Raw genomic sequence first — 22,460 nt, 5'->3', positions numbered from 1 at the left:
TCTTTTCAATTTCTTGATGTTTCATTTGAAGCACAAACACTTTAAATGGATGACGTTCAGTTGGTCTCTTTTACCATTTGCCACTTGTGTTTTAGTGGTGTATCTAAGAAGACTGCCAAGCCCAAGGTCATAAAGATTTACTCCCATGTTTTCTCTAAGAGTTTTATGGTTTTAGATTTTACATGTAAGTCTTTGATCTATTTTTGAGGTTAATTTTTGTGTGTGGTGTGAGACTGGGGTCGGACTTCACTCTTTTGTATGTGGATATCTAGTTGTCCTAGCACCGCTTGTAGAAGACTATCCTCTCCCCATTGAGTAGTTTTTGACACCCTTGTCAAAAATCAGTTGACCATAGATGCATGGGTTTGTTTCTGGACTCTGAATTCTATTCCATTGATCTATAGTCTATCTTTCTATCTTAAGTCTATCCTTAAGCCAGTACCACACTATCTTGATTACCATAGCTTTGTAGTAAGTTATGAAACTGGAAAATGCTAGTCTTCCAACTTTGCTTTTTTTCAAGCTTGTTTTGGCTATTTTGAGATTGTTTTGGCTATTTTGCATTTCCATAAGGATTTTAGGATCAGCTTGTCGCCAGCTGAGATCCTCATAGGAATCACATTGAATCTGTAGCTCACTTTGGGGAGTATTGTCGTCTTAACAATATTAAGTCTCTGATCTGTGAATGTTGAAAGTTTTCTATTCATTTAGATCTTTGATTTCTTTTAAAGTGTTTTGTAATTTCAGTGTACAAGTCTTGTTATTCTTTTGTTAAATCTCTGTTATTTTTACATCCAGTTTCTTCTTTTTCTTAGGTTTATTTTTCACTTGCTAGAATATATTCATTGCTGATTTCTCCAGGAAGGAGTCATGGGTATTATACTTTCAGTCCTTGTATGTATTAAAGTGTGTTTATTTTTCTCTCATATTTTAGTGGTGATATGCCTTTTTCCTCTCAGAACTTTTTAGACCTGTATCTGTTGTAATCTAGCATTATTTTGAAGTGAATTTTGCTGACAGCAACCTGATTTATTTTTCTTTCTAGATTTAAAATCTTTGTCTTTCAAAGTTTTCACGAGGATGTCTTTAGGGGTGTATGTTTGTGTGTGTTTTCTTTATTCTTGCTTGATACTTGGTAAGACTTTGATCTGAATATTTAAAGCTTCCTTTATTTTAAGAGGATTCTGTTCTTTGGTTCTATTAATTCTTTCCTTCCCCCTCCTCCTGACACTCATTTTAGGTGTGCATGGGCACGCCTGGAGGAGCCTGCCCTCTTGTCTCCTTGGCCCTGCAGCTGGACAGGCCACAGGCCTCTTCACTTAGAGTGTCAGGGCTCCCGCCCTCCCAGAGGCTTCTGGAGCTCTGCCACATCTCAGCAGGCCCTTCTTTTGCTCCTCAGGACCACAGCCTGCTTCCCCTCGTCTTCTTGCTTTCCCTCAGTCTCACCTCTGGCCTTTTGGGCCATAGTGACCCTCCCGTCAAAGGGTCTTCAGAATTTGTCTCTTTTCACCTCTCACAGGCTGGCACCCAAGCTGCCCCCTTCTCTCCTGATGACTGTGAGAGGCCTGGATGTTGCCCAGGCTCCGATGATTCTTTCTGCTCCCGCCCTAGCCCCGATGCCCTCCCGATGCCCCCTTAACGTTGCCTGCCCAGCCCCCCTCCTCCCTCACATCTCCTCGCACAGCTCGGGCGCGCTCTGCCTCAGTCCTGTGCTCCCGCTGCCCTCTGCCTGGTGAGCCTTCCCCGAGGCACTCAGAAGCTGCCTTCCCGGGACTTGCTCCCTGTCCCACCTACCTCGCAGGGGCCGCACCCCCGCGGCACTTCCTGCCCCATCTTTTTTTCCTTCTTGGCACTCATCGTTCCCTGGTGTGTGATCTTGCTCAGCATCTCTTCCTGACACCTGAACAGGCCCATCTGTGGTCGGCACCTGCTGGGTTGCCCATCGCTCCTTCAGCTGCATGCCGACACCCACGTAGCAGCAGGCGTTGTGTTGGGCAATAAGATTTTCAGCGACTTGCAGTGTTTCTTTTGTGAATGGTATCTTTTTCTGTTACACTTTGGCTATCATTGACTGTGGTAGCACTGTTTTTCTTACATTTACCTTATGTCTGTCAGTCTTGCTAAACTCTGATTGATCTCAGAGTCAATGTTGAAACCATATCTAAGAGTGGTAGCTTTTCTTTATATTTTCTAGTTTTCTGGCTTCTTAGTTCATTCTCCTGGCCAGGGCTCCCAGTCCTTGGTTGAGAAGTCAGGGTGACGTGGATGTTCTCCAGGGCACATGCCCTGAGGCCTCTGGGGCCCTCTCTCCAGCCCAGGTTATGGCTCCCTCAGCTCCACCTGGATTCTCCATCTCACCCATCTGTCCACCTTACAGAATGGGCAGTAATGACGCTGCATTTCTGGTCAGCTGCTGACCCTCTTCTCTGCTTCCTTGTGCTGCAGGCGTTTATCACTTTGTTTCTTCTTTCCCTGGGACTTAGGGGAGGTAAATGCAGGGGATGTGTCTGCCACATGGACCAGGTGGCCCCTGGTGTAATGGGATGCCTGAGGACCAGGTGGCCTCTGGTGTAATGGGATGCCTGAGGACTGGGTGGCCCCTGGTGTAATGGGATGCTTGAGGACCGGGTTACCCTTGGCGTAATGGGATGCTTGAGGACCGATGGTGGCCCCTGGTGTAATGAGATGTTTGAGGACTGATGGTGGCCGCTGGTATAACAGGGTGCTTGAGGACCGGGTGGCCCCTGGTGTAACGGGATGCTTGGGGACCGGGTGGCCCTGGTGTAATGGGATGCTTGAGGACTGGCTCCAGCTATTTCCACTCTCTGTCTTCCTCACAGGTGGTAGTGAAGTTTATTAAGAAGGAGAAGGTCTTGGAGGATTGTTGGATTGAGGATCCCAAACTTGGGAAAGTTACTTTAGAGATTGCAATTCTCTCCAGGGTGGAGCACGCCAATATCATAAAGGTAGGTGGCGATTTCCTCTTTAGAGACACCCTAACTTGGCTCATGTCAAATGTCTTAAATTTGTTGACTTGAAGATGTTTTGGCAGAGTTGGACTTGGTTTTGTCTCTTCCTAGGTGTTGGATGTATTTGAAAACCAAGGGTTCTTCCAGCTCGTGATGGAGAAGCACGGCTCCGGCCTAGACCTTTTTGCTTTCATCGACCGCCACCCCAGGTTGGATGAGCCCCTGGCGAGCTACATCTTCCGACAAGTGAGAGCAGGCCAGAGCTGTGTTGGTGTGAACGCAGGCCTGGTTGCCTGGGTCCGGTGGCTGCAAAGATCAGTGATCCATACTCAGTTCTCTCTCTGAGCTGGATCTAGCCTTCTTTGTGGGGATTTCATGGAGTAGAATATATATTTTGAGAAGAAAATTCTATTATTGAAGTAGAGAAAGTGAGGTTGGGAAGGAAGGATGAGGCCAGATACAGTCCTGGAATGATTGAGAAAGTATGTTTAATGGTTAAGGTTTATTTACATACATAAAATATCCACAACAATCATAAAAATTAACCAATAAGGGTTAGGATGCAGTCAGAGAGTGTCTCAAAGGCATGTGTGCGGCACAGCGGCCTGCAGGCTGTAAGTGCTCACTAAATGGTGGCTGTTCAGTTAATTAACCAGCAAAATTGAGATCCTGACATTCTCATTTTACAGTAAGTATTTGTCTTGATCTGTTTTGTGTCTAATTACGTATTGAACTTTGGCCATTATTTTATTGGAATGGGAAAGTGATGATCAAAATAGGAAGGCATCCTAGCAGAGGGACAGGAGGAAGAAACGGTAACTCGTGTTGGGTTTTAAGGAGAAGGTGGTGGTTCCATCCTGTACTGCTCCCAGCTCCCCCGAAAGAATTGGAGAAATACCAGCAAAGGGCTGTGTAGACAACTCACATTTGCTCTTGGATTGTTTGCTGGGGACAACTCGATTTCTAATGACGGCTTCCGTGAATCAACATTTCTTCCTTGAAGCTACACACTTTCAGGGGTTGCTGGGTTTCTGAAGTTTAGTTTCTCAGGCCTACTTGTAAGTTTCAGATATTATGGTTCTGCCAAAAAAGGGTCACCTCTCTCCCTCTTCCTATGTTGGAAGATGACGTCCTCCCTTTAGTTTGTGGAAAAGACTTGTTTCTGAAACTTTTTACAGCAAATAGAGTATCTGTATGAGGTTATGTTGAGGGTCACTTGTTAAAAGCTGCTGCCTGACAGCTGTTAATTCTGGGGCTAGTGAGACACATAATTATGGTGTTTATACTCTAAAATTTTTGCCAAAAGAATCTCTACCCCTTTTGTAAATATATAGACATAAATGTTATTCTATGTAAATACAGATTCACAATTTTATAAAGTATATGTTTGCACATCAATGTATGTAGGAATCATGCCGGTTCTCAGGGCATTGCCTGTCAGCTCCAGATTCATCAGGACCTGCTCAGCAGCAGAGTGGGGGAGCTGGGCCTGGGAATAGCCCTGGCTTGGTTCAGGCAGCTCCAGGGCAGTGTGGCCGGTCCAGGGCACAGAAGCATCTGCAGGAAGAGCAGCTTTCTTCCAGTCGCTCTTTATCCCTTTGTGGTTAATCTCTCAGTACTAGTTAATAAATCTTAATGAAACTTGCCATGTTCAAGTTCATGTGTGGTTTCTGTCTCCTGACTGGATCCTGACTGATTTGTATATATCTACATATATATGTAAGTATGTGTGCATGCATGCTTGTATATGTGTATTTACGTGTGTACCTATGTACAAGTATATGTTATGTGTGTAGGTATGCACACGTGTATATGCAGGTATGTATGTGCACATGTATGTATTTAAATGTGTATGTATATATAAATATGCAGGTATGTATATGTTTGTATATATGTGTATAAATATGCGTATATTAAATGTAAGTTAATTGGGCTTAGCTAACCTGTGATTATTGCTTCTGATTTGAAAGATACTCATTTGTAAATATAAAATTGTCTCAAAAGATCAACATGATACATCCATGAAATCACTAAGTTGATTGGTACAATGGGTGTCCAAATTATGACAGTCAGACGTTTAATTCATCCTAGTTGAGCTAAACTGAAAGGCTGATGTTGCTGGCCTCCCTTATTGGAGAGGCAGAGTGGGCAGGCAGTGGAGCACTGCAGCCGCACCTCCGTGGGAACGAAGCCCATTTCCAGCGTAACCGCTTTAAGTCTGCATCATTGAGTAGCCACACATTTGGGGAAAGGATGGCTGATACATCATGCTGCTCTCTGAGATGCCACTGAGGCTGTGCTCCCAGCTCTGCCCCAAATTGCTGCCTGAACTCTGGGCAAGTCACTTTCCCTCCCTGTGAGCTGAGGTTATCGACTTGGTGCTTTCTCTCGGGCACTCCCCACTTAACACCAAACCTGCACCTATTCACTTGCCCACCATGAGTGTCTTTGAGCTGTGGCTTTGTGGCCTGTCTTTCCTCCTGAAATAGTCATGGTGTGCGTTGGGGGGGCGAGTGTCTGCTGGGAAGGTTTTCTCAGCAGCAAACAGAACTCACAAGTCTCATATTGATGTTGCTACCTTGCCAGCTAATGTGGCCATCCCCAGTGAACACGCCTCCTCAAGGGCTTTGTTTCCTGTTTGCTTCCAATCATATCTTCAGCATTGAAAAATCTTTCCTGTCTCCAGTTCCTTATGAGTCGGAGGTTTATTTTTTCTTTGTGTTTTTTTTGTTGTTGTTGTTGTTCCAGTTTATTTTAAATGCATATTTTAGTTGAATTGCTTTTTTAAAAAGCCCCCTCTGGCCTCCTGATTCCAGCTAGTGTCAGCAGTGGGATACCTGCGCTTGAAGGACATCATCCACCGTGACATCAAGGATGAGAACATCGTGATCGCCGAGGACTTCACAATCAAGCTGATAGACTTTGGCTCGGCCGCCTACTTGGAAAGGGGAAAATTATTTTATACTTTCTGTGGAACCATCGAGTACTGTGCACCGGAAGTTCTCCTGGGGAATCCGTATGTAGGCTGCTGTGGTGCAGCCCGTCCTCGTGTCCTCGTCAGGACCCTGAGGGTCCTCGATTTGGGGTGGGAAAATGGCTTCCTTCGCGCCTCTTCGTGATGAGAGTGTTGAGTGATCAGGGTGATGTGCGGAAAAATAAGTGGGCAGGCAGGCAAGGTCATATTGGGCAAAGGCACCGGGTGATGGATATAGGAGTTAATAATTTTATTTTCTCAGCTTTTATTTGTTTGGAGTTTCATATAATAAAAAGCCAAGAAAAATATTGAAGAGTCCCCCACAATGGCACTCTTCAAATAAGTGAAGAGGATTCTTTTTAGTTAGGTTTATTTATTTTGATGACAGGAATAATATCTATTTCAATAAAATACTGCAGGGCTGACCATACAAGAAATCAAGCACTAGAGAAAGTCCCGAGGCAGAGGATTCGTGCTGAAGGTGGAGCCCTTGGCTGGAGGGGCTGTCGCTGACCAGCCAGACTCCATGTCACTGGAGTGGGCCAGCTGAGCCTCTGCTCTGTTGTGGGGAGAAGCGGTGTCCTGGGGTGTGTGGCTGAGTTTGCATTTCTGCAGTCAGGGGAGCCTGTGAGTTGGGGGCCGGCCTGGGCAGGGCCTCCTCTCAGGGGACTTTAGAGAGGAAAGCAAAATGGAAAGGAAGATTGTTGTTCATTTGTAGGGCCTGAGTGGAGACTGTCTGCTGACGGACGATGCTTTCTGCTGCATGCACCCGATCACTGTCTCATCTGCATGTAAACCAAATGTGTCTTTATGTGTATGAAATAGGCTTTATTAAGTCAGAAACAGAGAACAGGTGTTTTCCACTAACACCTACATGTATTTTAGAGAGGTGTGGTTGGAATGCATCTCTAGGTGAGTTCATGGTTAGAGAGTCAGATGATCACAGCGCTGCTTGGACCCTCCCGGCCCGCTGCTGCAGCGCTCTGCTGCACCGCCCATATCTGCTCCATGTGGTTCTCTAGGAGGGAAGCTGATGCTGCCCCCACAGGAGAGGCACACGGGGTGCCTCACAGACCTGCTTGGAGCTGCACCTGACCTGGCGGCCTGAGGCCAGAGCATTTGCTCGCAGTCATGCGCGAGCTCCATGCTGTGCCTTGGGCTCTCGGGAGGGCCTCAGCGTCGGGGAGAGGAGTGGCCCGGGCCCTGGATCCCGGTGTCCGCTTAAGCCATATTTCATCAGTCAGGAGGTGCAGGTTCCAGGCTGCGCACCCTGAGTCCTCAGAGCCCAGCAGCCTCGACCTGCGCCAGCCTCTCCATGCCAGGCAGCGTTGAGCTCTTCTGGGCCTGGATGCCCTGTGTGCAGAGTGTGGAGGAAGTGAAAATGGGCTCTTCCCCGCTAGAACCTCCGTGCGTCTTCAGAGCCACCAAACAGCATGAAATATTGAAGGGAGTTGGTCTAAGAAGGGCCGTGGAGTTTCCCTTCAGATCTAGTTTGGTTGCCCTAGAGACTGGTGGGCGCTGGTGGGCTCTGCCTGCCCTGCAGTGGTTGTCGTGCCCTCTGTGCTGGCGGGAACTGCCTGTCCCCTGTCCACTGACCCATGATGCCTGCTGCATGGCTTTTCACCCCTTCCTGCACCCAGGCTGCGAAGCTTGGGGAGGGTGCCGGGGGGATCCAACCTGGGCGAGAGCTCAGTGCTGCTTGGCCACCTTGCCCCTGCCTCCCAGAGCTGTGGCTCCCACCCCCTCCCTGAGCGCCTGCCCTGCCAGGGCTCTGCCCTGCCTCCTGGCCTCTCCTTTCTGGCTGTGAGCGGCGTGCTGCTCCAGGGCCTGCTGGGCTGCAGGCCTCCTTTCGGGAGCTCCTTCATCCCTCCTGCGTCCTCTCCCCATCTCCCTGGATGATAGGGTTTCTGAGTTCTTATTCTCAATCCCATCTTCAGGGCCCTGGCTTCTGTCTTGTCATCTTCATCTCCGTCTACTCCAGGGTCGGCAGACTGTGGCCTTAGTTCCCTATTCCCCTTCCTCAGGCCCTGGCAGCCGCCATTCTGCTTTCTTCTCTATGAATCTCACTACTCTAGGGACCTCCTATACGTGGAATCGTACAGCATTTGCCTTTTGGTGACTGGCTTATTTCACTTAGCGGAAAGTCCTCAAGGTCCATCCATGTCGTGGCCTGTGCCAGCATCCTCCTTTTCAAGGCTGAATTTGATTGCGTTTTCTGGATATGCTGTACTTATTCATCTGTCAGTGGACATTTGTGTTGCTTCCACCTTTTGCTTCCATCTTTATGTTGTTCGTGATGCTGCTACGAACGTGTGTGCAAACATCCCCTGCCTCTTGTTTCTATAAATAAAGTTTTATTGGAATGGAGCTGTGCTCCTTTGCTTATGTGTTGTCTGTAGCTGCCTTTGTACTACATGACAGAGTTGAGTTGCAATGGGGACCATGTGGCCCAAAACCTGAAATATTTACTATTTGACCCTTTACAGGAAAAGTTTGCCAACCTCTGTTCTATTCTATTGGATATTTCTCTTCAGCTTCTAAACGTCTTGAAATCTCTCTAAAAAACAGAAACAACACAAAAACAAAAACTGCCGAATCTGATTTTCTTGCTCTAGCCCCTACAGCTGTCATCCATCCCCTCAGCTTCCCTGCGGTCTGTGCTAGCGACCCCACCACCCCGCTGACTCAACCTGGTGGCCTGACTTTCACCCACGCTGCTGCTCTGGCCTCTGTGATCTGCCCTCGAGTCCTCCCCTCCTCTCCCAGCCCCTCTTCTCTGAGTCCAGCCCGGGGCTCTGTCTGTACCACTCTTCTCACTGCTGTGGTTTCTCTTGGCTCCCTTGTCTAATTCCGGTTCTGGGAACAGGCTGCTGCTTCCCAGACCTCTTCTGGGGACAGACCCCCAGCTGCGGACCTGGAGACGCATGGCCTTGGCCAGTGCAGGGGCAGGGCTGTGGGTGCGGGTGACCTGGCTCGGTGCGTGCTTGGCAGCAACTTCATCTCACCAAGTCTTGCTCTTCTTCTGTGCAAAATGAAAGTAATATTTATCTTGCTAGGTTGTTGTGAGGATTTGGGTTAAGCCATGTAAAATGCTGGTACAGCGTTGGCATCTCTAGGTACCCAATAGATGGTAGCGTGGATGAGGATGTTTACGGCGACAGGAAATAAATGGTAGCGTGGATGAGGATGTTTACGGCGACAGGAAATAAATGGTAGTGTGGATGAGGATGTTTACAGTGACAGGAAGTAACAATAGTCCTTTGGGTGTCTTCTCCCTGAAGCTTGCTCTCCATTTGGCCCATTGTGTGAACACCCGCCTTCACCACGTCCTTCTTGTTTGCTTTCATCGTTCGGTATTTTTACCTGTTCAGTCTCATCCTGCAGCACCCTTCACATCGTCGCCACAGTGATCTTCCTAAAGGGCATGCGTGTCCAGGGTCACACCAAGCCGAACATGCCCGATCACGTCTGAAGGGCACGTGACCCTGTTCTGAAGTGGCCCGCTGCTCCCGTAGCCCTCAGCAAAGCCAATGGACGTGTACTCTGCTTCCTCCAGGAAGCCCTCCCCCCTCCCCCCACTGGTGGACACGTCTTGTGGTTGGTGTCCACAAGGAAGTTCCTGATTAGCCTCGGAACTGCCCGAGGGCCTCTCCACTGCCGGCACATGGCCTGCTGGCTGGCCTGGGGCAGAAGTGCGTGGAAATGGAGGGCGTGTTTGAGGGGTGGAGTGACCCTCTTGGGAAACCACTGCCTGGCCTGTGTGCTGGTCGGGAAGGGCCACGGTGCTTCCCATGGGCGGGCTTGGCAAGCCCGTGCTGAGCGCCATGGCGTCCTGATGCCTCCTCCTCCTCACAGCTACAGAGGGCCGGAGCTGGAGATGTGGTCTCTGGGAGTCACTCTGTACACACTGGTCTTTGAGGAGAACCCCTTCTGTGAGCTGGAGGAGACCGTGGAGGCTGCCATCCACCCGCCATACCTGGTGTCCAAAGGTGAGCGTGAGCTGCAAGCAGTAGACAGTCGACACTGTCCTTAGAGACCAGCCACTTTTTTTTCCCATTTCCTCATTCTTCAGTGTATCTCTGTCCATATCAACAATCTCATTTGTTTCTTTTCTATTCATCAAATAATTTGCGTATGACTTTAAAACATCTTGATAATTTAGTTTTTATTAATGTTCCTCTTTGGATCTTAGAGACCCTCTTGTGAGAAACACACTTGCAGCCAGGACAGTGAGGCTCCAAGTGGCCCTGTTGAGTTGGTGCCTACATGGTTAAAGGAAATGGGGCCCGAATCCAGATGCAAGGCTGGGGGCTCCTCTCAGCTTGTGCTGGCATCCCCTCACCTGTCATGTTAACCCTGCGTTATTCACAGCTCTGCATAGCCAGAGCCCCTGAGAACAGAGCAGTTAGGAACCTCTGCACCACTTGGATTCTGATTGAGTGAGATGGCATCTTGAACTCCAAGCTTTCATTTCAGAGGCAATGAGTGTTTCCTGCAGCTTCTGTCCAAGCACAGCTGGGCCCTGCACTAGAGGTTCCTGGGCTGCCTCCTGCCCAGTCAGAGGCTCTGCGGGGGGTGGTGGGCACCCAGGAATCTGAGATGTGCTCCACTTCATCCCAATCTGGACCTACTGTCTGTGTTCTTTGTGTCCTCAGAACTCATGAGCCTTGTGTCCGGGCTGCTGCAGCCAGTCCCTGAGAAGCGCACCACCTTGGAGAAGCTGGTGACGGACCCGTGGGTAACACAGCCTGTGAATCTTGCTGACTACACATGGGAAGAGGTGTGTCGAGTAAACAAGCCAGGTAAGGCTTCTCAGCATCCCTCCACCCTGCGTGACTTCACTTGGAATAACAAGGTCCCCAAGCTGCCTTCCTAGGTCAAAAGGAGGAAACGGAGGCTCTCTCCCCCATGCTGTCTTGGACACAAATGTCAGGGCCTATAGCTGACCTGTCACCTGTGAGAGGGGGTTTGATTCTGTCCAGAGGCCTCTGACACCACTGGGGTTCAGGGTGTGGCTTTGGGCCTTGGAGGGTGGGCAGGTGTCATGGGAGCTCCTGGCAGAAGGGGTCGGAACCCTCAAAGATGGTTTGAGGAACGCAGCTGGTGATGGTCTGACTGGGCCGAAGGGGAGGATGAGGCCACAGATGCTTAGAGTGGTTCTCTGGCAGCCGGCAGGGCCCAGGGTTCTTCAGACAAGGCTCTGGCCACAGAGCCAAAACCACTGCTCAGAGCGTTTGGACCAAGCTGCGGTTGATGGCCCTGGGCTTAGATCCCCACCTTGGCAGGAACTGTACTTCCGGGACATTGCCAGTTGGATTTCTTAGGGCCTCGCCTGTAGGCTTTTGTTCTAGGACTTCTTCAAGTGAGAAGCAAAGTATTTCAGAACTTTAAGTTGTTAGCACGTGATACAGTTACCTTCTTCTTTCTTCAGAAAGCGGAGTTCTGTCCACTGCGAGCCTGGAGATGGGGAACAGGAGCCTGAGTGAAGTGGCCCAGGCTCAGGAGCTTTGTGGGGGCCCTGTTCCAGGCGAGGCTCCTAATGGCCAAGGCTGTTTGCATCCTGGGGATCCCCGTCTGCTGACCAGCTAAACACCAGTTTCTTCCTGCTTTTCTCCACTTGGTTTGGAAAATCACACAGTTTTCAGGCTCCATCTGTTTGGAGAAAATACATTCTCAAGCATCCCCAATTCACCTTCTAAAAACTCATGTGCAGGTTTGATAAACACCAGAACAGAAGACAGTGATGCTGTATTTTAGGTTTATTACATAGATTTGGAATTCACTTTTTTCATGACCTAGAAAAAAACATTCCAGTGTTCAACTGCTTTATATTATTAAAGGGCTTTTAATTTGTGAACTTCTGAAGGCATGAGTGTTTTCTCTTTCTACTTTTGTATGTGTGCATGTTTTGTTTCCTCTGACTTGATATATGCTCATCTGAGCGATGGATATGTGAAATTTGTGGAACTGGTTAGTCAAATGGCCAGACTATTTCATTAATTGATTTCCTCAAATGCTTTTCAAATTAAAGCACCTTTGTTAGTAAACAGTTATCCTGACTTGGATGTTGTGAACTGTTCCCATGTGCTAAGTGTGAGAAATACCTGGTTTCCTCATTTTTCCATTTGTGCACCCCTCTTGCCACAGTTGGAAAGAAGTCTAGCCTTGGCCATTCTGGGGTTCCTTTTACAAGCAGGTCCTGCCAGGGGTGGGCCTAGGGCTCTGAAGCTTACTCCATCTGGTAAGACTGGGGAGGGTGGCATTCTCAGGGACCTCCCTTCTGTCTGGGCTCTGTAGCAAGACTCTGCTGTCAACATGTGGCTGGCTCACTGCCAGCAGTCCCCAAACATCCCTTGGCTAGCCAGCTCCCACCTCTGTCCACGTGAGGGGCTTCCTGGCCCAGCCCCCACCTCTGGTCTGTGTGAGGGGCTCCAGCCCTGTATTCCTCCGGGCTGCTCAGGTCCCAGGGTGTTTCTCAGATACTCAACTGGCTGCTTCCCTCCCTTAGACTCCAGTCCATCCCCCTCAGACAGACTTGGCTAGGTCAAGTACTTAACAATTGTTTTATTTCATGACTGTGTTAGAGAGGAGGGAATAGCTAGAGGTGAGAGCAGAACCTTTCATTTTTTTCCCCTGCTGAGACAGCAGGAAAAAAACCAAAACTTAAACCCCTACCCTTTTCCCACATGTCATCACTTGCAGACAGTTTTTCCACATTCTGAGACTCCTGCCCAGAACCCTCTGGAAGCTGCCTGGGAGCCAGGCTGCCTCCTGCGTGGTTCTGAGCTATTTCTAGTGGTTATTTAGGAGGCACTCAACTGTTCTGGGATGATCAGAGTTAATTTTAGTCCCATCTAGTAGGATATGGGATATTGCCATCCCTTTCTTCAGAAAGTGCTGCCTGAGCCTCACTGCCACAAGTGACTGATGGAGTTGGTAGGGAGTTGGTGGGGGAGGACCCTCCTCTATCAGGGACATTCAAGGTACAAGGGTTTTATAGGTGTGTATTAAAGTCAGTGATGTTTACTCTTCAGAATTCAAATGAGTTTTCTGATGTTTTAAGAACCCCTACCTTGTAGTGTCTATGATGCTTATAACACAGAGGATGTTATAGAATGGTGTTTATTTATTTATTTATTTATTTATTTAGAGACAGAGTCTCATACGGTCGCCTGGGCTGGAGTGCAATGGTGTGATCTCGGCTCACTGCAACCTCCGCCTCCCAGGTTCAAGCAATTCTGCCTCAGCCTCCCGGGTAGCTGAGATTACAGGTGCCCACCACCACGCCTGGCTAATTTTTTGTATTTTTAGTAGAGACGAGGTTTCACTATGTTGGCCAGGCTGGTCTCGAACTCCTGACCTCGTGATCCGCCCGCCTCGGCCTCCCAAAATTTTGGGATTACAGGCGTGAGCCACTGCGTTTGGCCACGATGGTGTTTGCAGACAGGTGTTTAATGGGTTGAGAATGCAAAGTCCTAGCTTTCTAAGAACTGTTACTTCTTTATAAGAAAAAATAATTAAAGCTCATCTGACTTGACGGCAGTGGAAGGTCTGGTATTTTGCAAACGTTCTTTGCAGAAAGAACCCAGAGAGGAAAGTTCTGAGGCTGAGGCTGACAATTTTTCCACTCCATTTTTTTTTTTTTTTTTTTTTTTTAAAGATGGAATCTTGCTCTGTCACCCAGGCTGGAGTGCAATGGTGCAATCTCGGCTCACTGCAACCTCCGTTCCCTGGGTTCAAGCAATTCTCCTGCCTCAGCCTCCCGAGTAGCTGGGATCACAAGTGTGCGTTACCACGTTACCCAGCTAATTTTTGTATTTTTAGTAGAGGCAGGGTTTCACTATATTGGCCAGGCTGGTCTCAAACTCCTGACCTCAGGTGATCCACCCATCTCAGCCTCTCAAAGCGCTGGGATTACAAGCATGAGCCACTGTGCCCAACCCACTGCGTATTTTTAAAGTATGGTTTGAGAGAGCAAAGTTTTCATACAAGGCTGAAGGTGATTTTTTTGAGATGTACTTTTGCTTTTGTTGCCCAGGCTGCAGTACAATGGCGCGATCTTGGCTCACTGCAACCTCCGCCTCCCAGGTTCAAGTGATTCTCCTGCCTCAGCCTCCTGAGTAGCTGGGACTACAGACGCCCACCACCATGCCTGGCTAATTTTTGTATTTTTAGTAGAGACGGGGTTTCACCATGTTTTCCAGGCTGGTCTCAAACCCCTGACCTCAGGTGATCCTCCCACCTCAGCCTCCCAAAGTGCTGGGATTACAGGCGTGAGCCACCACACCCGGCCTCATGTCAATTTTTCATAGTAATCCCCATGTCCCAGCTGTCATTTTATTTCTAGAGCTAGACAACCTGTTCAGGTTCCTTGATTCTTTCCAGGGAGTTGGGGTGGCTCATGGGATTTTCTTAGGCTTTTGGTGTAAGCATTAACATAATTTATTGTGAGATGTTGACAGCTGAGTGTTTTGAGAAGAAAATTACATTATAAAAAACAACAAAGGCAACCAATTTTTTTTTTCCTTTTGTTTTTTGAGACAAGGTCTTGCTCTGTTACGCAGGCTGGAGTGCAGTGGTGCAATCACGGCTCACTGCAGCCTCAACCTCCTGGACTCAAGTGATCCTCCCACTTCAGGCTCCTGAGTAGCTGGGACTACAGGTGCACGCCACTACTTCCGGCTAATTTTTTATTTTTTGTAGAGACAGTTTTCCTATGTTGCTCAGGTTGGTCTTGAACTCCTGAGCCCAGGCAATCCCCCCACCTCAGCCTCTCAAAGTGCTGGGATTACAGGCATGGGCCACTGCACTCTGCCAAAGCAACCAATTCTTTAGTTCTACACAGATTAGAACCTTCCTTTTCTTTGATATAATCCTTTTGTCAAAAGACAGTTTTACATAAACAGTTTGGCACCCCACTTCATGTGCCTGGCGCAAAGCAGATATGTAAATGTGTACCCATGCAAGAATCAAATCCTTTATGTCAGTCCAGAATGAAGTAGATAAAACAAGAAATGCTTATAAATTAAGGCTTTGGTGGCAGGATTTAGGCAGCTGAGAAAGCACACCTTTTTATTCTTCACAAGCATCACCTTTTGAAAGATACCTACGCTCTTAAACAGGTCGAGAGAGGAAATTTAAGAATGAATACACATTGGGCTAAACTTTACTATATTTCATCGTAAGAGGGAACCAGACCTCTAAGTTGGGAAGGCTCTTGCTTATGAAGGGAAATGTGCCGTAATTCCTGTCATTTTACTTGGGTCTTTTAAAAACGGCAAATTCTCATCCTCCACTGGCTGAGAGTAAAAAGAAATAAAAGCGGTAAAGACTTCTTTTTGTGCGTAGGTGGCCCCGGTGTTCACGCTGAATACAGATTTTTACACAATAAAATCTTAAATATCTCTATATGGAACGGAATCCATTTTTCCTGTCTCGGGAAGGATTTCTGCGGTCTCGGGTGAAGTTCCTTCGAAGCAAGGAACCGGTTCCCCTCTACCTGTACTCTTGAGAGGAATTCTCAGGTCATCTGAAACACGAGTATGGGCCAGGACGACCCATTCGTTCACCCGGCCCAGAGCTCTGCGAAGCGGGACACGGGCAGTGCAACGGGAACAACCGGACACCGAGGCCCCCGAGGGCTGAGGCCGCGGCAGAGGCGGCGGCGCGGTGACGGGCGCGACTCCGGCCTTCCGGCTTTGCTGAGGGGCGGCCCCGGGACACCTGAGCCCCGCGGGGCGGTGAGCACTCAGCACAGCTCCAGGCCGGAATCACGATCCACCAGCACCGCGCTGGCGCTGGGAACGGCGGCGGTGACGGACCGGGGGCCGGAAGTGAAGGACGGGGGAGGACGGCTGCTTCCGGCGCCATAACTGCTGCCATCTTCTCTGCGCTATGGCTGCGTTCAGCCGTCAGGTAAGCTCGAGCTGGGCGCGCGGGGTTCTCCGGGTCGCAGGCGGGCGGGCAGCGACGCAGAGGAACCGCGACCGCCGAGTGTTTCACGGCCAGGTCGTGGAGCCCTTCCGGAGGTCCGTGCACGGTGACCTGGTTTTGGCATCCTGGACCCGTGGCTCTGCTCAATTATGGTGGGATATAGAGTTGACTTTTTTTTTTTTTTTTTTTTTGAGACAAAGTCTCGCTCTGTCGCCAGGCTGGAGTGCAATGGCGCGATCTCGGCTCACTGCAACCTCCGCCTCCCGGGTTCAAGCAATTCTGCTTCAGCCTCCCGAGTAGCTGGGATTACAGGCGCCCGCCACCATGCCTGGCTCGTTTTTGTATTTTTAGTAGAGACGGGGTTTCACCGTGTTGCCCAGGCTGGTCTCTAACTTCTGGCGTCAGGTGATCCACCCGCCTCGAACTCCCAAAGTGCTGGGATTACAGGCGTGAGCCACCACCGCGCCCGGCCTGAGGTGACTCGAGTAAGAGTTTCAACTTCACAAGGAAGATAACATGTACTTTTCATTAAGAGGAAGCGGAATCAGCATAAAGGTCTTTAGGCTTGAGCCCAGTTTCCCGGGCCGCGCCCGCTGACTCCAGCGACTGCCCGGTGTTCCTGGCGGAGGGAGCATCTGGACAGGGGAGGCTGGAGAGCAGCCAGGGCTTGGGCTTGGCAGGCTGGTCCCAGGGCGACAATCGATGACGCTGGAGAAGGGGTTGGGACCGATGTGAAGGGTTTAGAGCAGGGGTTCCCCAACCCCCGGTACCGTCCCTTGCCTATTAGGAACCAGGCTGCACAGCAGGAGGTGAGCGACAAGTGAGCCAGCCAAACTTCGTCTGTATTTACAGCCGCTCCCTTCGCTGGCATTACCGCCTGAGCTCCGCCTCCTGTCAGACCAGCCGCGTTAGATTCTCACTGGAGCGCGAACCCTATTGTGAACTGCGCCTTTGAAGGATCTAGGTTGCACGCTCCTTTTGAGAATCTGATGCCCAATGATCTGTCACTGTTTCCCATCACCCCCAGATGGGACCTCCTGGTTATAGGAAAACAAGCTCAGGGCTCCCAGTGATTCTACATTATGGTGAGTTGTATAATTATTTCATCTTATATTACAACGTGAAAAGAATAGAAATAAAGTGCACAACAAATGTAATATGCTTGAATCATCCTGAAACCCCTCACCAGTCTGTGGAAAAATTGTCTTCCGTGAAGCCAGTCCCTGGTGCCAAAAACGTTGAAGACTGCTGGCTTAGAGTGCCTGGATGATTTGTGCATAGTTTGTTAAGCACCAGCCTGAACCACTGAAGACTTTTGAGGTCAGCTGGAATTGTGTATGCAAGTTGACTAATTACTGTGACCCTTGAACAACACAGGGGTTAGGGGCACCAGACTGCCCCCACACCAGTTGAAAATCAGTGTATAACGTTCGACTCCTCCAAAACTCAACTACTAATAGCCTACTCATGACTGGAAGCCTTACCGACAACATAAACAGTTAACACATATCTTGTATATATATATTGCATTCTGTATTCTTAAAGTAAGCTAGAGAAAAGAAAACGTTATTAAGAAAATCATAAGGGCAAAACCCCGTCTCTACAAAAAATACAAAAATTAGCAGGGTGTAGTGTGCACCTGTAGTCCCAGCTACTCAGAAGGCTGAGGTGGGAGGATTACCTCAGCCTGGGGAAGTCAAGGCTGCAGTGAGCCATGATTGCACCACTGCACTCCAGCCTGGGCAACAGAGTGAGACCCCGTCTCAAAAAACAAAAAGAAAATCCTAAGAGAAAATGTATTTACTATTCATTAAGAGGAAGTAGATCCTCATAAGGTCTTTAGGCTGAAGAGGATGTGGAGGAGAGTTTGGTCTTGGTGTCTCAAGGGTGGCAGAGGTGGAAGAAAATCCACATATAAGTGGATCCAAGCAGTTCTAACCCTTGTTCAAGGGCCAACTCTGTATCCCACAAGATTCTTCTCGTGGAATGAATCTGGAAAGTAGTCTGAGGTCCAGACTTTTCTGGCACACATGACCAGGTGGCCTAGAAATAGTTTTTCCCTCTTCCTTCGTGTCCCTGCTCCCATCCTTAAAGCTGCAAAAGCTAACAGTATTGTACCTGCTTGACTCCCATCTCTGTGACCTTGAAATACCCTGTTCTATGTGAGCTTCCTTCTCTGTAGGCTTAAGTTCAGATAGGATTTTGCAGATTGCTTATAAAAACTGTATGTTTGTGTGGAACCAAGGCAGTAAGTACTCTGGCTCAAAAGTCTTATGGTGTCCATTACACTGGAATAGTGAGGAATTAATTGTCTTTTGGTCCTGTGTCTTACAGGTCCTTGATGTGCACCGCCTGGTCCCTCTCACCTGGGCCTGTATGGCTAGGCAGACTCCTCATCTTGGAGAAAAGAGAAGGACGACAGCTTCTTTGTTGCGCAAACTGACTACAGCCTCCAATGGAGGGGTCACCGAGGAGTTATCTTGTGTTAGATCCAATAACTATGTGCAGGAACCAGAGTGCAGGAGGAATCTTGTTCAGTGCCTCCTTGAGAAGCAGGGGACTCCTGTGGAACAAAGGTCCTTGGAGTTAGAGAGGGTCATCACTTCCCTCCTGGACATGGGTTTCAGCAATGCCCATATTAATGAATTGCTCAGTGTACGGCGAGGTGCCAGTCCTCAACAGTTCCTGGACATCATTTCAGAATTTATTCTCTTGGGTCTGAATCCAGAGCCTGTGTGTGTGGTCTTGAAGAAAAGTCCCCAGTTATTGAAACTGCCAATTATGCAAATGAGGAAGCGCTCCAGTTACCTGCGAAAGCTTGGGCTTGAAGAAGGTACAAGAAGTTGCAGATTTTGGCTGGGTGCGGTGGCTTATGCCTGTAATCCCAGTTGTTTGGGAGGCCGAGGCAGGCAGATCACTTGAGGTCAGGGGTTCAAGATCAGCCTGGCCAATATGGTGAAACACTGACTCAACTAAAAATAGAAAAATTAGCCAGGCGTGGTGGCACGCGCCTGTAATTCCAGCTACTTGGGGGGTTGAGGCATGAGAATCGCTTGAACCCAGGAGGTGGAGGTTGCGGTAAGCTGAGATGGCGCCACTGCACTCCAGGCTGGGTGACAGCAAGGCTCTCTGTCTCAAAAAAAAAAAAAAAAGATTTTATATAGTGTGAGAGGAGCCAGAGTTGGGGAAAGAACAGCCTAAGGTGAGGTGGATTAGGGGAGGTTTCTGAGTATGTCTGTGTTCCTGGAGAGGATTGTATAATTCGGCTCGGAGGTGAGGAATAGGAGTGGCCTTCTGTGCAGAATACATTTCGAGAGGGAAGGAGGAGGAGTTAAGACTAGAAGAAAAAATTGAGTGCCAAGGCAGAGACTCTTGTCTGCCTTGTTCACTGTGGGATCCTTAGCACTTAGTGCAGTGGTAGGCATATGGTATGTGCTCAGTGGGTTGATGCTGATATGTGATGTTGATAAATGTGTGTACATATAACATTTGATGTTTAAATCAACATGAAATGGTCTTACTGCTCTGTCTCTGTGATGTGATGTCAAACCAACATCTCTTGTAAAGACTTAGATTCTAGCGGAGTGTTTAGATTTACTGTGGAACAGGAAAGATCTTGCCAGGTTCCTGGGAAACTCGTGGAGTGGCCTTCCCTTCTGTTTATCCCCCACTCCTGCCCCCAACAATATTCACATCTCAAGGATGCTCAAAGTTCCTTGAATCTCTTTAAGGGCCTTCTGGAGGAGTTGGGGGTCTCCAAGGACCCTTACCCACTTTGACCAGAGGAGTTCCACTATTATTTCTTTGCATTATTGACTCTTCCTGGTAATATTTTTTTTCAGGCAGGGGTGGAAGGTTTAGGATCCACCATTTCACAGCATCTCTCCAGGCCTCCTTCTCTAGAAGATAAGAAAAAGGTAGCCTTGTATATTTCTCTTAACAGATTCTTACAGTGTAATCTAAAAGTCTAAATATATTATGTGTGGTGGTTATTAATTAGCAAACTCAGCACAGCCTTAAGAGATGAAGATAAACCTAAACTCCTGAAACTCCTCACATATTAAGATAATCACTAACTCAAATGTTAGGAAAATTTTAATTAACAGTTTAAATAGTTGACTTTAAGTTTCCAATTACTGAATTTTGCTCAGCTATCCCTAGGAAGGCGTGGAATAGTCCCAGTTTACACCAGTTAGTGCGGTTTTAATAGGGCCTCTTTCACTCAAGGTGCCCTGGCTTGGAGAAGATATGGTGACCCTGGTAACCAGGACGTCAGCATTGGTGTTGTGTGTCCTCATGATTACTATTATTGTTATTACTGTTATGATGACGATGATGATGGAACTCCTTTTCATTGAGTTCAGCTTGAGAATGTTAGTTGTGAATGCTTCAATGACTATTTTATTATAGAAGGAAACATCAACCCAAACCCACAATATGGAGGAAACTACTCTCCCATATTACTCTCTGATCTTTCCAGTAAATGCCTGGGAAATTATTTTCCAAGTGAGGAGGGCAAGAGGAGACCCAAAATACAAAGTTGGCACCTTTCAGGTGGGAGGCCAGAATAAAGCAGGAATATAGGGAGGGAAGGATGGTGAGTCTGAGGAGTGTCAGGAAGTCAGTGGGGAGATGTATCATTTCCATGGTGTTTCTGGGAAGATAGATCTGAAATTGCCACTTGCTCTTTGGAAGGAGAGGATCCTTGTTTGTTTTTAAATGTGGACTTAAATTGGGTGCAGCTAGCTCCTTGAGTTTCTGGAGTATCCTGAAATTATGTGCTTGCCTTTTTTGAATGTTCTGCAGGGAAATTAAAGAGGGTGCTTTACTGTTGCCCCGAAATTTTCACCATGCGTCAGCAGGACATTAATGACACTGTCAGGCTTCTCAAGGAGAAGTGCCTTTTCACGGTACAGCAAGTCACCAAGATTTTGCACAGTTGCCCCTCTGTTCTTCGAGAGGACCTGGGTCAACTGGAATACAAGTTTCAGGTGAGAATGACTGATAGCCTGATTAGCGTAGTTTCAGGTGAGAATGACTGATACCGTGATTAGTGTAGTAATAGCAAGTTTCTCAGGTTTTTCAAATGTAGTAAAGGTCAGTTATATGGATAAGAAGCCTCAGACACCTCATATTTGAGTGGAGGAAGTGAAAGACTAGATTCTCTGCATACATCAGCCAAAGAGAATTTGGTTCTGGTTCTTTAATTTCTTTACTACAGATCAAACCTATTCTTCAACTTTTCTGCCATTAATAATGAATGATCCAGTCCTATTGTTAGAGTCTAAGTGGGGACTCTGAAATAGCTAATTTTAAAATAGCTGAAACCTTCCTGTCCTCAGAATCTATTTTGCATGTTGATTTTGAAAATGTAATTTTAACAGTTGTCCAATTTTTTAGTAATAATTATGACAACTTAGGTCAAATTTCTAGATGTTTTCTGAATGTTTTACCTATTCTTTCCATATTCATCCTTTTCCTTTCCCATTTAAAGAAAATTACCACCTCTTCCTTCTGCCTCTTCTCCCTCCTGCCACTTTTCCCTCCTGTCCCTTTATTTCCTGCTCCATGTTTCTCAGGATGAATTTGAAAGTGTTTTGAAACTGCTGGCTCTCACACAAATGTCAGTATCCTAGACTGGGTATTCGCTGTTGTCAGTTAGGCAATTCTTTTTGAATCCTTTTGTACAACTTAAGTTTTTATGGTTTATAGAATGATAGGTTTCAAGACTCTGTATCTGGGACTCCTAAGTGTGTTTGTGTCTTCCAGTATGCATACTTCAGGATGGGAATTAAGCATCCAGACATTGTAAAGAGTGAGTACTTGCAGTATTCACTAACCAAGATTAAGCAGAGACACATTTACTTGGAGCGCCTGGGACGGTACCAAACCCCTGATAAGAAGGGGCAGACACAGATCCCTAACCCATTGCTCAAGGACATTCTCAGAGTTTCAGAAGCTGAGTTTTTGGCCAGGACAGCCTGTACTTCTGTTGAGGAGTTTGAAGTTTTTAAGAAGCTCCTGGCTCGGGAGGAGGAGGAGTCTGAGAGCAGCACATCTGATGACAAAAGGGCAAGTCTGGATGAGGATGACGATGATGAGGACGACGACGAGGCGGAGGACAATGATGAGGATGAGGACGACGACGAGGAGGAACAGCTGTGATGGAAGGACTAGAGCGAAAGGGCCCAGAGATATCAAGGAAGCTTTTCATTCTCTTAAAGCTTTTGGGTCCTTTACTTGAATCTTCTCAAGTTATTTTTTATTCTAAAACTGGTCTCTTGATGAAAAAAATTATAAGTCACCTGAGAGGCAGACAGATCTAAACCAAACAGGAAACAGGAAATGCATGTTTGATCTGTTGTCAGGTGTCTGTGGGGAGGGCTCTGTCCCATCCTGAATAAAATACTTACGTTGAGCTATTCAAATCAAGGGGACTCAATATATCAACATTTGGTTTTTTTTTCTCTTTCGAATATGTTGGTGATAATTCCGTGACAGGTGGAAGATGGGGTTCGTTCTTCCGGTTCAGGAATCACTATGTATTTCCTTCTAGTGATAAAAATAAAACTACGAGAAGGCAA

General features: G+C 47.7%; 2 protein-coding genes across 8 annotated transcripts in view; both read left to right on the top strand.

Annotated features, from left to right (window-relative positions):
- Positions 1–11,993, top strand: part of PASK (PAS domain containing serine/threonine kinase) — a 48,695-nt gene extending 36,702 nt beyond the window's left edge. For 3 of the 6 annotated variants that reach the window (XM_063713203.1, XM_002813083.4, XM_009238365.4), the window contains exons 13-18: positions 2,841–2,966; positions 3,081–3,215; positions 5,786–5,985; positions 9,799–9,932; positions 10,599–10,745; positions 11,375–11,993. In XM_063713203.1, the coding sequence (XP_063569273.1) occupies positions 2,841–2,966; positions 3,081–3,215; positions 5,786–5,985; positions 9,799–9,932; positions 10,599–10,745; positions 11,375–11,532 (900 nt within the window). In that variant the 3' untranslated portion in view covers positions 11,533–11,993. Of the gene's footprint in view, positions 1–2,840; positions 2,967–3,080; positions 3,216–5,785; positions 6,055–9,798; positions 9,933–10,598; positions 10,746–11,374 lie in introns of all 6 variants that reach the window. The other 3 variants (XM_054550135.2, XM_054550134.2, XM_054550136.2) reach the window with 1 other exon arrangement.
- Positions 11,994–14,370: 2,377 nt separating this feature from the next.
- On the top strand, positions 14,371–22,460 carry MTERF4 (mitochondrial transcription termination factor 4). 2 transcript variants are annotated; one of them, XM_009238363.4, is made up of 4 exons: positions 14,371–15,858; positions 18,211–18,709; positions 20,683–20,867; positions 21,646–22,460. In XM_009238363.4, exons 1-4 carry the CDS (start codon positions 15,838–15,840, stop codon positions 22,039–22,041), a joined length of 1,101 nt encoding a protein of 366 aa, XP_009236638.1. In that variant the 5' UTR covers positions 14,371–15,837; the 3' UTR covers positions 22,042–22,460. The 2 variants fall into 2 exon arrangements, with proteins under 2 accessions (XP_009236638.1, XP_024099515.1); XM_024243747.3 differs by lacking the exon at positions 14,371–15,858 and adding an exon at positions 19,719–19,793 and having other exon boundaries at positions 18,604–18,709.

Source organism: Pongo abelii, chromosome 11 (assembly GCF_028885655.2).
Source record: "Pongo abelii isolate AG06213 chromosome 11, NHGRI_mPonAbe1-v2.0_pri, whole genome shotgun sequence".
Lineage (NCBI taxonomy): Eukaryota > Metazoa > Chordata > Mammalia > Primates > Hominidae > Pongo > Pongo abelii.
Note: the sequence above shows the minus strand (reverse complement) of the source record. Positions and strands in the feature narration are given on the sequence as shown.

Coding starts and splice junctions, on each gene's coding strand:
- MTERF4 (XM_009238363.4), top strand. CDS start 15,838: ATGGCTGCGTTCAGCCGTCAG. Junction 15,859..18,210: donor TGGCTGCGTTCAGCCGTCAG/GTAAGCTCGAGC, acceptor TGTGTCTTACAG/GTCCTTGATGTGCACCGCCT. Junction 18,710..20,682: donor AAAGCTTGGGCTTGAAGAAG/GTACAAGAAGTT, acceptor AATGTTCTGCAG/GGAAATTAAAGAGGGTGCTT.